At 43.3% G+C, this 14735-nt stretch overlaps 1 protein-coding gene across 2 annotated transcripts in view; it reads right to left on the bottom strand.

Annotated features, from left to right (window-relative positions):
• Positions 1-2583: 2583 nt before the first annotated feature.
• Positions 2584-14735, bottom strand: part of IGFN1 (immunoglobulin like and fibronectin type III domain containing 1) — a 42466-nt gene continuing 30314 nt past the window's right edge. Inside the window, exons 18-24 of one of the 2 annotated variants that reach the window (XM_056815713.1) lie at positions 14234-14362; positions 12008-12310; positions 11022-11110; positions 9636-9831; positions 6611-6910; positions 4598-4924; positions 2584-2768 (exon numbers count right to left, since the gene is read on the bottom strand). In XM_056815713.1, coding sequence (XP_056671691.1) covers positions 2755-2768; positions 4598-4924; positions 6611-6910; positions 9636-9831; positions 11022-11110; positions 12008-12310; positions 14234-14362 — 1358 coding nt within the window. In that variant the 3' untranslated portion in view covers positions 2584-2754. Of the gene's footprint in view, positions 2769-4597; positions 4925-6610; positions 6911-9635; positions 9832-11021; positions 11199-12007; positions 12311-14233; positions 14363-14735 lie in introns of those variants that run through there. The other variant, XM_056815714.1, reaches the window with a different exon arrangement.

The following is a 14735-nucleotide window of genomic DNA, read 5'->3' as shown; positions in this document are numbered from 1 at the left end:
GTTCCTACAAAGAATCCTGACTGGAATACTCTTCCCAAACTGCAGCCTTAAAGAGCTCTAGCTCCCAGAACCCTAGGAATCCAAAGGACTTTGAGCCCAGCTTAGAGATGAATAGGAATCCTTTCTGCAAAATCCCCAGTGGCTAGTACTTGATGGCCTTTAGTCATGGGGAGCCCATTATGACCTCAGGAAACTCATTCCATATCTGGACATCTACAATTGGTGAACAGTTTTTCCTTATCTCAAATCCAAATTCCCCTGGTCTTCTACCCATGACTCTGGTCTGCCCACTGCCCTAGCAAAACAAATCTAATTCTTCTACCATATGACCATCCTTTAAGTCTACCCTAAGCATTTTCTTCTCACCATGAAATAGTCCCAGGTCCATCAGCCTTGGCATGGCATTCAGCTCTCTCATCACTGTAGCCACTTTCTTTTGGCCCTTCCTCAGGTCATAATTCCCTTTCTAAATGTGTCACTCTGAACTCAGCACAATTATTTAAGAAGGGAGGCATTTTTCCTTTTTTGACTCCAACCCTATAGGCACTGAAAAAATGATGACGACGACAACCTGGGTGACCTAGGTAGTGCCTTTGCCTTCCCTGGAAAGGGATCTTCTCTTTCTGTGACTGGGCCAGTGGTACTGGGGGAATCTTCCAAGGAAGAAGGCAGTGCCTTCCTTTTAGATTTATCTTTTCTAGCCCTCCGTAGGCCCAAGCCTTTCTGCCAAAGAATCAGATCTGCCCTCCCCACTTTCTGCTTATTCAGATCCTGCCTATCTTTCAACAGCCAGAATAAGTTCCACCTCCTGCTAAGTCCTCTGTGAACTTTTCCATGGCCACCTGAGCTCATAATGCTCTAAGTCTAATGTTCTTTCTAGTAGACCCCATCCTCTCCATAAGCCTGGGAGATCTTGAAGGGATTTCCCTTATCAGATTCATGCTCAAAGGGGACCAAAATGATATTACTGGTGACATCTTTTGACTCATGCATAAATTGGATCTAAGTGAGGCAGAGTTGCTCTATCAGAGTCATTCAAGACAGAAGTCAAGACAACTGGCAATGACTCAGGATGCAGTGGATGACCGTGGCTTCTTCACTATCTAAGCAAGCTCGGAACACTTCATAGTCCCATCTAACATCTCCATAGCCATTAGAACAAATTATTCTCATCCCCCACCCCTTCCACTAGGGAAAGTCTTCCCATGCCTGGGGTAGACACCCCTCTAACTCATTGACAGATTGGAGTTCTGTCAGCTACTCTCAACCTGGTTTAAAACACCTGCAAGGTGTAGTCACTAGGCATGCTACAGCTTCTTGGAGCCATAGGTGAGAGCTATTAGGTCAGGAACTCCATAAAGCAAAGGCTGCCTTTCCTCCTTCCTCTGGATCTGTCAGACACTCCTACCCAGCTCTAGTGATCTTTCTCTTTTCTGCATTTCTATACCAAAGTTATTTTTTCTCCAACAATCATTTGGTACTGCTTTTTAACGTTTTATAGTTTATGTCTTGCCTTTCCAACTAAACCAACACCATCAAATCTTTGAGGACAGAGATCATGTCGTATATTTTCATTGCTCCCTAGCACCTGGCAAATATTCAACAAATGCTTGTTGATTGGCTTTTTTAAGTCTAATTTTCTTCCTTCTTTACCAAGAGAGAAACTTGATATCTTTTTAGTGACTAAGATGGGCAGAATATTTGGCACCATGAGAAAGGGCCTAAGATACTTGTGGAAATGTGTGTGTGTGTGTCTGTGTCTGTGTGTCTATGGGTGGCACTAGCCAGACACAACCCCCATCTCAGATTGATTTGCATTCACTTTACATCCATTTGCATACTAGTAATTTAATGACAAAATACATAAAAATTCCCTCTCCATTGACCCTAGCTGTCTTCTTATTCCAACCACAAGTCTTGGCTGAGTGAGTCAGTTGGGACAACAAAGGATTCACCAAAGGATGAAGAATAAATACTCAAGCAAAATGTTTGGAAGAGTCTGCTGACATGGGAAGATGACAAGTAATTCTTCTAGGACCATGGTAAGGAGGGTTGAGATGTTTCAGTCTCCATTGCTCCCCAAGGGCATTTGCAGAAAGGGTTCATCAATACAACTCTCATGGCTTCCTCCTGAAGGGCCTGTTGGACTGAGAATTCCCCAGGAAGTTCCCTATTGCCCTACCTGTGTATCTCAATTCAGCCTCCTATGGGCTGTATAAATGGAGATTTTGAACCTTTGACTTCATTCCCCAGAAATTCTTGGTATTTCCCAGAATTCCCTATAATCTCTCCTGTGTCTCCACGTTGACAAGATCATGTTATTGGGATTTAACTGGCAGTAAAGCTCCCATTCTCTCTCTCTCTCTCTCTCTCTCTCTCTCTCTCTCTCTCTCTCTCTCTCTCTCTCTCTCTCTCTCTCTCTCTCTCTCTCTCTCTCTCTCTCTCTCTCTTGCATGATGTAGCATCAGCAGTGATGGTGGTAAGGTGGGGAAAATTTGAAAATGGCCAACCAGCCATGGGCATGTGGTTTTTATTTTGTATCCTCTTTATTCCTTGATTTATAATTATCCTTAATAAACCTCATAAAATATAATGTTTTTATTATTAGAGATATAAATTTAATTTTTACAGGGCTCCCCATCCCACCGATCCCAGGAGCCTTGTGGCGGCCAGCAAAATGCAGAATGATGGGAAGAGTCTGATCTAATTATTTGCACTGCAAGGATGGGCAGGGCCGTCATGGTGCCAGTCACACTAGAAACAGGATTCTGGGAGAAAGAAGGAGTGAGAAACATCAACTGAGACAGTGCATTCCCTCAGGAGAGGACAAGCAAGCTGAGGCAGATCCTATAAAAGCAACAATTCCCAGCTACCTTTCCACATTTTATGAGGCTTATATTCATCCCATAATCCTCTGTTTATACTCAACTAGCTGAGCCTGTTAAAGGGCAAGGTTATCCTCCCACCCATGTCAATGACTCCTACTTCTGATAAGACCAATTCTCTTGGCTTGAAATGCCCTTCTTGTATTGCTCCACTAAACATGAAGCCTTCCATCACTAACTCCATCAATTGGAGGTAGCCCCAAAGAGTCACGTCTCACCAAATTCTATCACTCTCTAGGGCTGATATCTTGGCTTTATAATAGTCAACAGCCAAGGTGGCAAGGTTCTTTATACATTATCACTTTGGATCCCCAAAACAAACTCCTGAGATAGATACTATTATTATCCCCATTTAAAGATGAGGAAACTAAGTAACACCAAGGTGAAGGGTCTTGCCAAGGTCATGCAACTAATAAGTATCTGAGGAAGGATTTGAATTCAAATCTTACTGATTCCCAGCCTAGCATTCTATCCAGTTGGCTACCTATGCAATATCTCATAGAAAGAGAGAATTTTAAACCTTGAAGGGAACTTAGAAGTCATCTAATTTGGGAGTTCCTAATCTGGGATCTGCAAACTTTTTTTTTAATATTTTTTAAAATATAAACCCTTACCTTCCATCTTGGAATCAATACTGTGTATTAGCTCCAAGGCAGAAGAGCAGTAAGGGCTAGGCAATGGGGGTCAAGTGACTTGCCCAGGGTCACATGACTGGGAAGTGTCTAAGGCTAGATTTTAACCTAGGACCTCCCATCTCTAGGCCTGGCTCTCAATCCACTGAGCTACCCAGCTACCCCTTTATTAAATATTTTGATAGCTATATTTTAACTTAATATGATAAGGTGAGACATGCTATAAAACATCACAATGGAATCAATTATACACTAATCAATTATTCAATCAATAATAATGAATATTGATGTAATAATATAATGTAGCACATTATAATTATATATTATATGATATAAGGTAATATACTTACTTTTAACTCTGTTTCATTTTGCACATTTAAAAACATTCTGAAAATAGTCTATGACACAAAAAGTATAAGAATCTCTCATCTAGTTGTTGTTGTTGTTGAGTCATTTTTCAGTCATATCTAACTTTTCAAAACCTCATTTGGGGTTTTCTTGGCAAAAATATTGAAGTGGTTTGCCATTTCCTTCTCCAACTCTTTTGACAGATGAGGAAACTGAGGCAAATAGGGTTGTGACTTGTCAAAGGTTACACTGCTAGTAGGTATCCAAAACTGGATTTGAACTCAGAAAGAGAAGACTTTCTAACTCCAGGCCTGAAACTCTATGCACTGTGCTACATAGCTGTCCAGCATAATGTTCACTTTTAATCCTATTTATTTCATTTTGTGCACTTAAAAATTATTATGAGAACAGGTTTAACACACACACAAACACACAGAATCTCTGATCAAGTACACACCTCTTATTTAATAAGGGAAGGGTTCCACCTATGATCCTATAATCAGAAAAGATACTACTAGATATACTGAGCCCTCCCCATTAGACTGAAAGATCTCTGGGGGATTTTCCCCATCATATCAAGATCTCCATAAAGGCAGAGGCTGACTTTCTTCCTATAGATTATTTTGGCATTACCACCCCAACCCAAGCTTGCTGGAGAAATGTATACACCCAGGGGGCTCAGTCAATGCTGTTGTTTAGTGACCATCTGTGATAGAAGAAAGCCATTCTTACCTGTAACAATAAGGGTAGCTTGGCTGACTGCCTGGCCCAATCCATTCTCAGCCACAGCCTTGTACTTGCCACTATCCTTGAGGGTGACACTGGGGATGACCAAGGAGCAAACACCTAGGACATCTGTACTATATACATTGGGATTGCCTTCAAGGCTTTGGTCATCCTTGAACCAGGTGACTCTAGGTCTAGGCTCTCCCTTCACAGCACAGCTCATGCAGCATTCACAGCCTTGGGGCAGCAGATGGGTCCGGAGATTGACCAGGAAATGTGGTTTCTGGGTCAAGTTTGGCTTCTTGAAGTTTGGCATCTTCACCATAAACTTTTCTGCAGTGACAACACAGAACAGGAGGTCAGACTCAGAAAGGAAGGACAGTGGTGAAAGGGACGGCACAATGGTGGGGAACAGTAGGATCATAGGGACTTAGAGGTCATCTAGTCCAAACCTCACCAAATCCCCACAATGCCTGGTTCAACCCATCTGAATTTGCCTCTTTATCTTTCCCCTCTGGAGTCTGGAAGCATAGTTAGAATTAGAAGAAGCCTTAGAAGTCATCTAATCCTATCCCCTCATTTTACAGGTAAAGACATAGATCTGGAGAAGTGATATGACCATGATGGCAAACCTATGACACATGTGCCAAAAATGGCATGCAGAGCCCTCTCTGTGGGCACATGAGCCATTGCCCACCAAAGTTCATTACTAGAAAGGCAGAGGGACACAGGGGAGCTGCTCCCTTCCCCTTCCCCACCATGCCAAGGACATTTTTTCACTTCACCAGCCCTTCTGCCCAGCAGTCCAATGAGATGACCCCAAAGTGAGGGCAAGGCTTGGCACTTGGTCTCTGGGGGAGGGGGTCTCTAAAAGGTTCACCATCACTGTGATAGGATATATCTCACCCTGGTTACTCAGGTAATAACTAGCCCAGCTCAGATTTGACCGAGGTCTTCTGATTCCATCATTTCTAGTGCACCATACTGCCCATGCAGTGTCACATTGTGAGTTCACCAGCATACTCATGCTGGTGTACTAAATAACCATATTTATTAAACTATAAAGGCACTTTTTTCCAGAGAAAAATGAACCCAAATTTGTATCATCTCCAGATCCATCCTCTGTTTTAGTTTTGATCCATTAATGACAACAATTGTACTCCTCTCATATACTCTCACTCAAGGAAGATATAAAGGATCATTTATGTTAGATAGAGACTTGGCTACTCAAGAGTGGATGGGTAGACATTAATTAAAGGAGTGTATAGTTTGGTAGGTGAGGGAAAAAGTATATAAGTGCTTAGTGAAATGGGGAAAGGAAAGAGATGATTGGGGGGAAAAGTGGTTAAGCAGGATAGAAGGAGGAGTAGCGAGGTGATACAGTGGATAGAGTTTCAGGCATGGAGAGAGGAAGCACTGAATTCAAAAATCCAGCCTAGCTGTGTGATCCTGGGCAAGTCACTTAACTCTGTTTGCTTCAGTTTCCTCATTTGTAAAATGAGAGGGAGAAAGAAAGGACAAACCACTCAGGGATCAGTCACAAAGAATGAGATAAAACTCAAATGACTGAATGACAACAGCATAGGAGAAGTGGTTAACAGCTGTAGGCTGCCAGCTAGACTTAGACTCCGCCTCTTCTTTTTCACTCCCTTCTGTGGACATTCTTCCAAGCACCCACAACTCTTGTGTTATGAAACCTGCAGCACTGTCCAAGGCAGCGTCCAGGGATACAAGAGCCCAGGTTTTGTCTCTGCTTTTAATACTAACTTAATGTATAACCTCGTATGAATCCACTTCTTCCTCAGTTTCCACTTTTGTAAAATGAGTGAAGCTAAATGGTCTCTGAGGCCCCTTCCAGCTCTGATGTCCCAAGTTTCCAAATTATAAGAACAATAGGCAAGACCTCCTGGAGCCCAAGTCCTCCCATTTATATTGGAAAGCCCTTTGCTCTCTGCTTCCTTTCCTTAAGAGTGACTCTATAAGGAAGGACACTCCAGGGTCTGGGAAAGACTCTCTCACCTCGTTGCCGGGGGATACTCCAGGGCTCCATGGTGTCAGAGGGCTCACTGGCCCCCAGCTCATTCTTGGCCACAACTCGGAAGTAATACTGATGGCCAGGGAGGACGCCAACAAGAGTGAAACGATTGGTGTGGATCCGGTCCCCTGCCTCCCGCCAGGTGACGTGGATTGAAGAACGTGTTAGCACGGTGTAATAGAGTGGGCCACCTTGACCATCATCTGGAGATGGCTCCCACACGGCCGTCACCGTCCCAGGGACGTTCTCCTCCAGTCGGATGGGCCCAGGGGCAGCAGGAGATGCTGTGAAAGTGGATCCAGATGGAATCAGTTCTAGTTATTTACTTTGTGAAGCACATTATCGTCATGCTCAGTCACCAAGAGACTACCACTACTACTGAAGCACATTTGAAATCTTAGATCACTTTTTCTTTGATAATAAGCCCACTTCTCAGAGAAGGAATATGAAGCCAGAAAATAAAGGTATGTTTTAATATCAGCTATGATGGGAGAAGGGGAGGGGGCAGAAGTCATCAATTATCTCACAGGGTATAGCTAAAATTTTCAGGCTACTGAAAAACATATTTTTTTATTTGCATGAATTTAAAAATATAAATGGACTAGTGACAGCTAGGTGGCTTGGTGGTTTGGGAGCCAGGGCTGGAGATGGGAGATCCTGGGTTCAAATCTAGCCCTGATATTTCCGAGATATGTGATCCTTAGCAAATCACTTAACCCCCATTGCCTAGCCCTCACCATTCTGCCTTGGAACCAATACACAGTATTGATTCTAAGATGGAAGGTAAGTATTTTAATAATAATAATATAAATGGGCTAGACACAGGTAGGTGGTTCAGTGTATAGAGAGTCAGGCCTGAAGATGGGAGGTCCTAGGCTCAAATTTAGCCTCAGTTAACTTCCTAGCTGTGTGACCCTGGGCAAGTCACTTCACTCCCATTGTCTAGCCCTTACTGTTCTTCTGCCTTGGAACCAATACTCAGTATAGATTCTAAGACAAAAGTTAAAGCTTTTAAAAATAAGTCAATGAATGGGCTTCATTTTAGGGGCACTGGCAGGCCCTCTAGAATGCATTTCCATCCTCTTTCTTCAAAGCCAGTTCAAATAATTATCTTCTAGATGAAGGTTTCCCCTTATTCCTTACACCTGAAAGTGTTCTTAACCTCCTCAAATCTTCTTCCTTCTAACGCTCTCCTTTCTCCATCACATTGTACCTAGTATTATATTAACTTACTTCCTCTACCACCACCTCCCTATACAACATCCCCAGAAATCAGAGGGCAGAAATTGTTTTGTCTCCTGTATGCCTGGCATATGGTAGGCATTAATAAGTATCTCTTATCTATGGATTACTTCCCACTTAATGAGATAATGGCATTATGTCGGTGTGCTGGCTATGTTTCTATGCCAATGTCTCACTCCTAAACTCCATAAAAAGCAAGGACCACGTCTGTGTAACTTATTCAGTCACATTCATGCCACCTATTGCTACCCACTTTACAAATGATTTTTTAATGATATCAGTTTTAGAAATCTATACAGTCTTCTGCCCACTTGCCCAGAGATGATAAATGAGGTCATGTGAAAGAAATTGAGTAACTTTTCTTAATCTTCATTCTTCTTGATCTTTCTACAGTCGTGGAGACTGGCAATCATCCCCTTTTCCTTGATGCTTTCTTCTCTCTAGGTTTTCAGGATTCCATTCTCTCCTGCTTCTCTTACCTATCTGTCCACTCCTCAGTCCCCCTTGCTGGGTCCTCATCCAAGTCATGCCCACTAACCACAGGTGACCCAGAAGCCTCTATCCTGGACCTTCTTCTCCCATTCCATTGCTTCATTTGGTGATCTTATCATTTCCCATGGATTTAATTACCAGCCCTAATTTCTGTTACTCTCTAGTCTCAAAACTCTAACTGCCTACAGTATTGGTGAAGATTTGCAATCCTGCAGATTTGGGGAACTGCACCATTCCCCCTCTTCCAGTGCCTGAGGACATTTTTTGCATGCCTTGTCCCTCCATTTATCCAGTTGCCCAAAGCAAGCACTTCCTTCTTTAGCTCTCTCCAATAATGCCGGGGCTCACAGACACCTTGAATTTGCCCTTTGGGTGCTCAAACTTGGAAAAGGTCCGCCAATGATGGCCTATCAGATCTCTTGAACTAGATATCCAATAGACATCTTAAACGCCACATATTCAACACTGAATTCGTTATCATTTTCCCTGTATGTTATTCCCATTTCCAAACCTCCCTATTACTGTCAAGAACACCACCATCCTCTCAGTCCCCCTAGCTTCCTATCATCCTTGTCTCCTCACTTTCTCTCACTCCCCACCATATCCAATCTAGGCGAAGGTCTGCTGATTTCCCCTTTGCAACATCTATCAAATACTCACCCTTCTCTCCTCTGATAGTGCCCTGACCTTGGTGCAGGCCTTCATCCCCTCATACCTAGATTATTGCAAGAGCTTGTTGACTTATCTACCTGCTCTCTATTATCAACCATCAAAATGATTTTCCTAAAGCTCAGTTATCAATAACCACCCTTCCAATTTAATCACCCTTCCAATTTAATAATCTTCAATGGCTCCCTATCACACCCAGAATCAAATATGAAACCCTCAGTTAGGAGTTCAAAGATCTTTATAACAGTCCCCCAACTTTCTAGTCTTCTTAGCCTATACCCCACCTTTACATATACATATACAGTAGGCTATTAATAAATCCTTACTGACTGACAGTTCATCAGGAAGCTCCTGGGGCTGAGGAATGGGGGGGGCAATCCCCAATCCTTCTTTCCCTCCCCCTATCTCCATCTCTCATATTTAAGAAGCTGGTAGGGACACCATTTCTCATTGTCCAAGACGTAGAGAGGAGCCACTCACCAGCTAGAATATCTATTCCTTTGTGATGAGTAAGTATGTTCCTTAGATACAACCCCAGCCCCATCGTCTGAGTCAACAGTACTGGCAGTGTATAAAGGGACAGGGAAGGAGAACAACTTGCTTTACCTGACACTCGAATGAGGAAGCTGTAGGTCACCTCTTTCCTCTGTAGGTTCCTCAACATCACAGTGTAAAGGCCACCATCTGAGAGGCTGGCCGCAGGAATTAGAAGTTGAGTGAGGCCATCTCTGATGGTAGTGACTGTCCTTTTGGGTAGGGACAGCCCATCCTTCAGCCAGATCACCTCCAGCATGGGAGAAGCCTGCAGACAATCCCCCAAAACCCACTCCTCAGATTAATGATTCAGCTTGACTCTACTGGCTCCCCTCAAGAACCTTTCCTCTGTTCCTTTCCCATCTCTGTGCCCAGTTGTAGCCTCTATAGATACTTCTGACTCCCCTTGTGATCTTGGACACATGGTCACAATCCCTTTAGGAACTGTGGGGTACCACTCATGGAAGAGGCAAGTAGAAGCACATTGAAGCCAGCTTTAAAAGTATCCAGGATAGGAGCAGCTAGGTGGCTCAGTTGATAGAGAGCAAAGCCTGGAGACAGGTCCTGAGTTCAAATTTGATCTCAGACACTTCCTAGCTGTGTTACTCTGGGCTAGTCACTTAGCCCACCTTGCTAAGCCCTTACCACTCTTCTACCTCGGAACCAATATTTAGTATCAATTCTAAGACAGAAGATAAGCTTCCAGGTTAGAAGGGAAGGATAAATCTTTCTAGAGAACTAATCATCTTCCCACTCATCCATAACTTTATTCCTAAATATGCACAGATGAAAAAACTGAGGCCCATAGAAGTAAAATGTTTTCTGAGATCCCTTCCAGTTCTAGATTTATGATCCCATTATCCTACCAAAATGATTTGCCCAAAGTCATCCAAGTATGTATTGGTGCCAGAATTAGAACCAGTTTCTCTGATTTGGAATTCAATGCCATTTTCACTCTACAATGCTGAGCTAGAAGGGACTTTCCCTCCTGGTCCAACCCCCTTGTCTGACAAAGGAAAGATGGACTCAGGGATGGGAAAAATACTACCCAAGTCCTCCCTAATTAGTGTGTCAGAGTAAGGTCCAAATTAGTCACAATTCAAATTATGCAGCACTTTCAAGTTTACAAAAGTTTCTCATCACAATACTCCCAGAAAGTAGATGCTCTAAGTATTATCTCCATTTTATAGGGGATGGTAATCCAGCTCAGGTTAAGTGATTTGCTCATGGTTACAGTCACTGAGTGTCAAAGTCAGGAACCCAAGCCTCCTTCGCTCCAAGTCCAATGGTCTTTTGAATTGTATCACAATAACTCAGATCACCTTTCCACTACACCAAATTCCTTACATCTCAACAAATGTTCTTGCCCTTCTAGCGAGGATTAGGGAAGAAGCCTTCCATGATAGGGTCCTTACTCTCTGGTCCCCACTCTGATCTCCTTCACATAAGAGGACTCACCTCAAAGGAAACAGGAACTCGGACAGTGTCCCCAGACTTGACAGTCACACAGTCTGTGGTGGTGGTATCCATGAGGAATTTAGGATAAACTAGGAAGCAGACAGCATTGGTCATCTCTCCTTCCCATTCACCAGCCCTGCATCCTCAACCTCTGCTTTGGGATAAGGGGAAACAAATCTGGAGAGCAAGTGAACAGCAGCCCACATGACTGTTCCAAATAGGAGGAGATCCAACCATTTTCCTCAGGCTTAGTCAATTCAATCATAAATATAAATACCAAAAAGCCAAACGATAATAATAATAGCAATCCCAGGGCTGGGAGAACTGGAGGAGTTTGGGGGCTAAAAGATGGGGATTAGTGGTGGAAAAGGTTCAGAGACTTGTAGAAAAATACTGGGAGAAGGAGGAAGAGAAGGACTAAAAGAGGGAACTGGTTGAAAGAGGAATGTGAAGGCAGAAGGGAGAGAGAAACAGTTGTTTAATTCCTCCAGCAGATTGACATTCATGGATATTGGTAGCAGTGATGTCCTTCTCCCTGAACTATGGCTTCCCTTTGTAGACATCAGACCCATCAGACCTGAGAGATGGGGCTAAGATCTGAGGGAGAAAGGAATTCTGAGGCCTGGTAGAGCTCCCTCAAATCAAAAGCTCCTGAGTTTGAGTTGGGAGAAGGGAGAGCCCGTGTCATTATAGATAGTTTCCTGGTATCAGCATAGAAGCTCTATTTTCTTTGCCAAAAATACCAAGGTTCTGGGCTTCAGAAAAATATGCTTCTCTAATCCAATCGTTGTACAGTTGAGGAAACTGAGGCCCAGGGAGATGAGATGATTCATCCAAAATCAACTATGTATAGGAAATGGTGTGCAGATTAACTAGTTTTAGGGAGATCAGGTATAACAAATGCTAGGGAATATAGGCAGAGATTCTCTCTGAGCAACATGTGGATGAGGGTTGGAAAATGGAAGAATTAGAACTGATACACTCACCAGATACAGGCATGGCCTGGATACAAGTGTCCAAAGTGGTGGGTTGACTCTGGCCCCCATCATTCACAGCTGTTACCCTCAGGAAGTAGAACTCCTGTGGCCGTAGCCCCTTGGTGGTATAAGTGGTGCCACCCACAGTCCCTGTGTGGCACCGACTCCACTGGAGACTATCTGAGCTCCTCAGTTCCACTACATAGCCCTGGACTTGATCCCCATCCTGGGGATCTGGCCTGGACCAGCTCAATGTGATGCTAGCATGGGATATGTCAGTTACTTGGAGATCCCGAACAGAGCCTGGGGGTCCTAGGAGAATACAATGGGAATATCAGCTTCTAGGAATGGAAAGAGCATCATTCCCTCTCAGAGGAGAGCCCTAGATTTGTTTTTATAATTTACTGGGAATTTAAGCTTTCCAATAAGAAGCTGGGAGTCCTTTTCCCCTATCCCCTTGTTGGTTATGGTATGCACTTTAGAACTGAATGCCTTTAACAACCACCCTTGTCTATTCTATAATTTGCCCCATCATTATTTAAGGTAACCTCCTCCAGGAATCCTTCAAGCTCATCCCACCCTTTCTCCAAGCTAGCCATACAGCCTCTGACCCACTTTCCACTTTGAGACCTTCTGTGGTCATGATAGATTTCAGCTGATCTCTTGTTATATGCTAAACTCCCTGGAAGAACAAATCATAGTGATAATCAATTATGAAAGAATTAGTTGCCCGATCAATACAACGACTCATGAGGAGTCCAAAGGACTCATAGTAAAAAAAAATGCTATCCATTTCTAGAGAGAAAATGGATGAAATCGGAGTGCAGATTGTTTTCATTTTCTCTCTTCTTCCTACTTTTTTTTTCCTTTTTGCAATACAGCTAATGTGGAAAAAAGTTTTGCATGACTTCATAGGTAGAATATGTATTTCTTGCCTTCTCAGTGGATGGGAGAGAGGGTAAAGGGAGGGAGCGAATTTGAAACTGAAAAAAGAATTAATTAAAAGACGCTTTCTGGAGAGAGTCAGTCCTCATGAGGTCCTGAGTCCAGGCTCCCCAGGTCCAGCAGTCCCACAACTGTCCCTCAGAACTCATATTGACAGCCCTATATTATGTCCATCATTGTTTCTTAGTCTGGATCCCAAAGCCTGTTCTAGAGCCAAGCTCCCTTAAGGGCTTTAATCAAATATGCTAAGAGATTTCCAGCCCCATCTGTTCTGCCAATCCAGGCTCCCCTTCATTCCACCCTACTCCCTGCCACCTACATGTCTAATGAAGATCAAATGAGAGGCTGCCCTTGAACAAAGGACAAGGAATAATATCTTTTTTGCCTATGCATTCATTTTCATATTTGGGGGATGTCCGAAGGTGTGATTTCATTCAGGTGGGGGAACTCCCAGTGTGGAAGCTCTCTTCGATCATGCAAGCAGCATATATGTAAAATTACAGCCTTAGTGTGGCGCCTCTGCCCCTAGGCACTGTGACCTCCTGGTGCCAATAGGCAGCAGAGGCAAAATCTGAACCAAGACCATGACTCCAGGGTTAACCCTCTAACAGTGCCACTCTTTCTTGCCTTTCACACAGTAACATTTATGAAATATTTTCTCTCTTCTCCATTCTGTACTCTGTCTCTCCTAGTGTCAGGTTTAGACCAAAATAATAATAATAATAATTGTAGAATCTACTTCTCTGGACATCATTTCCCCATTTAATTCGTTCCCTCATTCTCATTCATTTAGATATTTCCTGAACACCTACTCAAGACAGTGAGACAAATGAGGCATAGTAACTGCCTACAGCTACTTAAAATCCAGTACATTTACCAACAACTCGGCTACAATTGTTTCTCACTGGTGGGTGAGTATACAATCTCCCTCTGTACCCTCACCAGATTCGTGGAGTTTCTCTCTTGTAGTGAGTGACAGGCCATTTGCATGGCTGTGAAAGTTACCCAGCTGAATGGGCTGAATTAGGGGTCTGTCCTGCCTAGAGGCTGGAGGGGACAAAGAGGAAAAGGGACCCTCTGGTCTTGGGGGTCTATACTGTGTTCCTGTTCTGTCTGTATGTAAGAGACCCTTCATGTTCCATCTATATGCCAAATCCCAAGGAGCATGGCGCTCCCCACATATGGACATCTTGTCTTTTCCTGAACTTTGATTTCCCTGTATTACCTGATCAATGACTTTCTTCCCGTTGCTCCCAGAGTTGATTTCCCAAGGCTCACATTTCCACTTACTCATGGGGTCTCGAGCATAAACAGCATCTGATGAGGATCCAGGCTCCCCAGGACCGGAGGCTCCCACAGCTGTCACGCGGAACTCATATTGACAGCCCTGCAGCACATCTGATACTGTCCATTTCTTCTCTGTGAATATTCCCATACTCTTGTTAGTCCCAGGGAGCTAGTAGCCAATCTGAGCCTCCCAGCTGGAGGCTACCCTACTCTGTCCCTACCCATTATGATTGGCTAAGGCCATGACAAGACCCTCATGATGACTGGAGTCCTTTGGGCCACAGACATCAAGGCAGTGGCCTAGAACCCAAACAAGGCCTAATCTGGGTTGGGATCATTGAATTCATCTCTTCATTTTTTTAATGATGAAGAAATATCTATTATATGTCCATTTAAGGAAATATAGTAAAGTATAGCTATATAAATAAAAATATATGCAATAAATAAATATATGTATATATAAATATATGTATATACATTGTATTAAAATATGTATATAAAATTA

The sequence above is a fragment of the Monodelphis domestica genome, chromosome 2 (genome assembly GCF_027887165.1).
Source record: "Monodelphis domestica isolate mMonDom1 chromosome 2, mMonDom1.pri, whole genome shotgun sequence".
NCBI lineage: Eukaryota > Metazoa > Chordata > Mammalia > Didelphimorphia > Didelphidae > Monodelphis > Monodelphis domestica.
The sequence above is the reverse complement of the archived record's forward strand: the minus strand, read 5'-3'. Positions and strand labels throughout refer to the sequence as shown.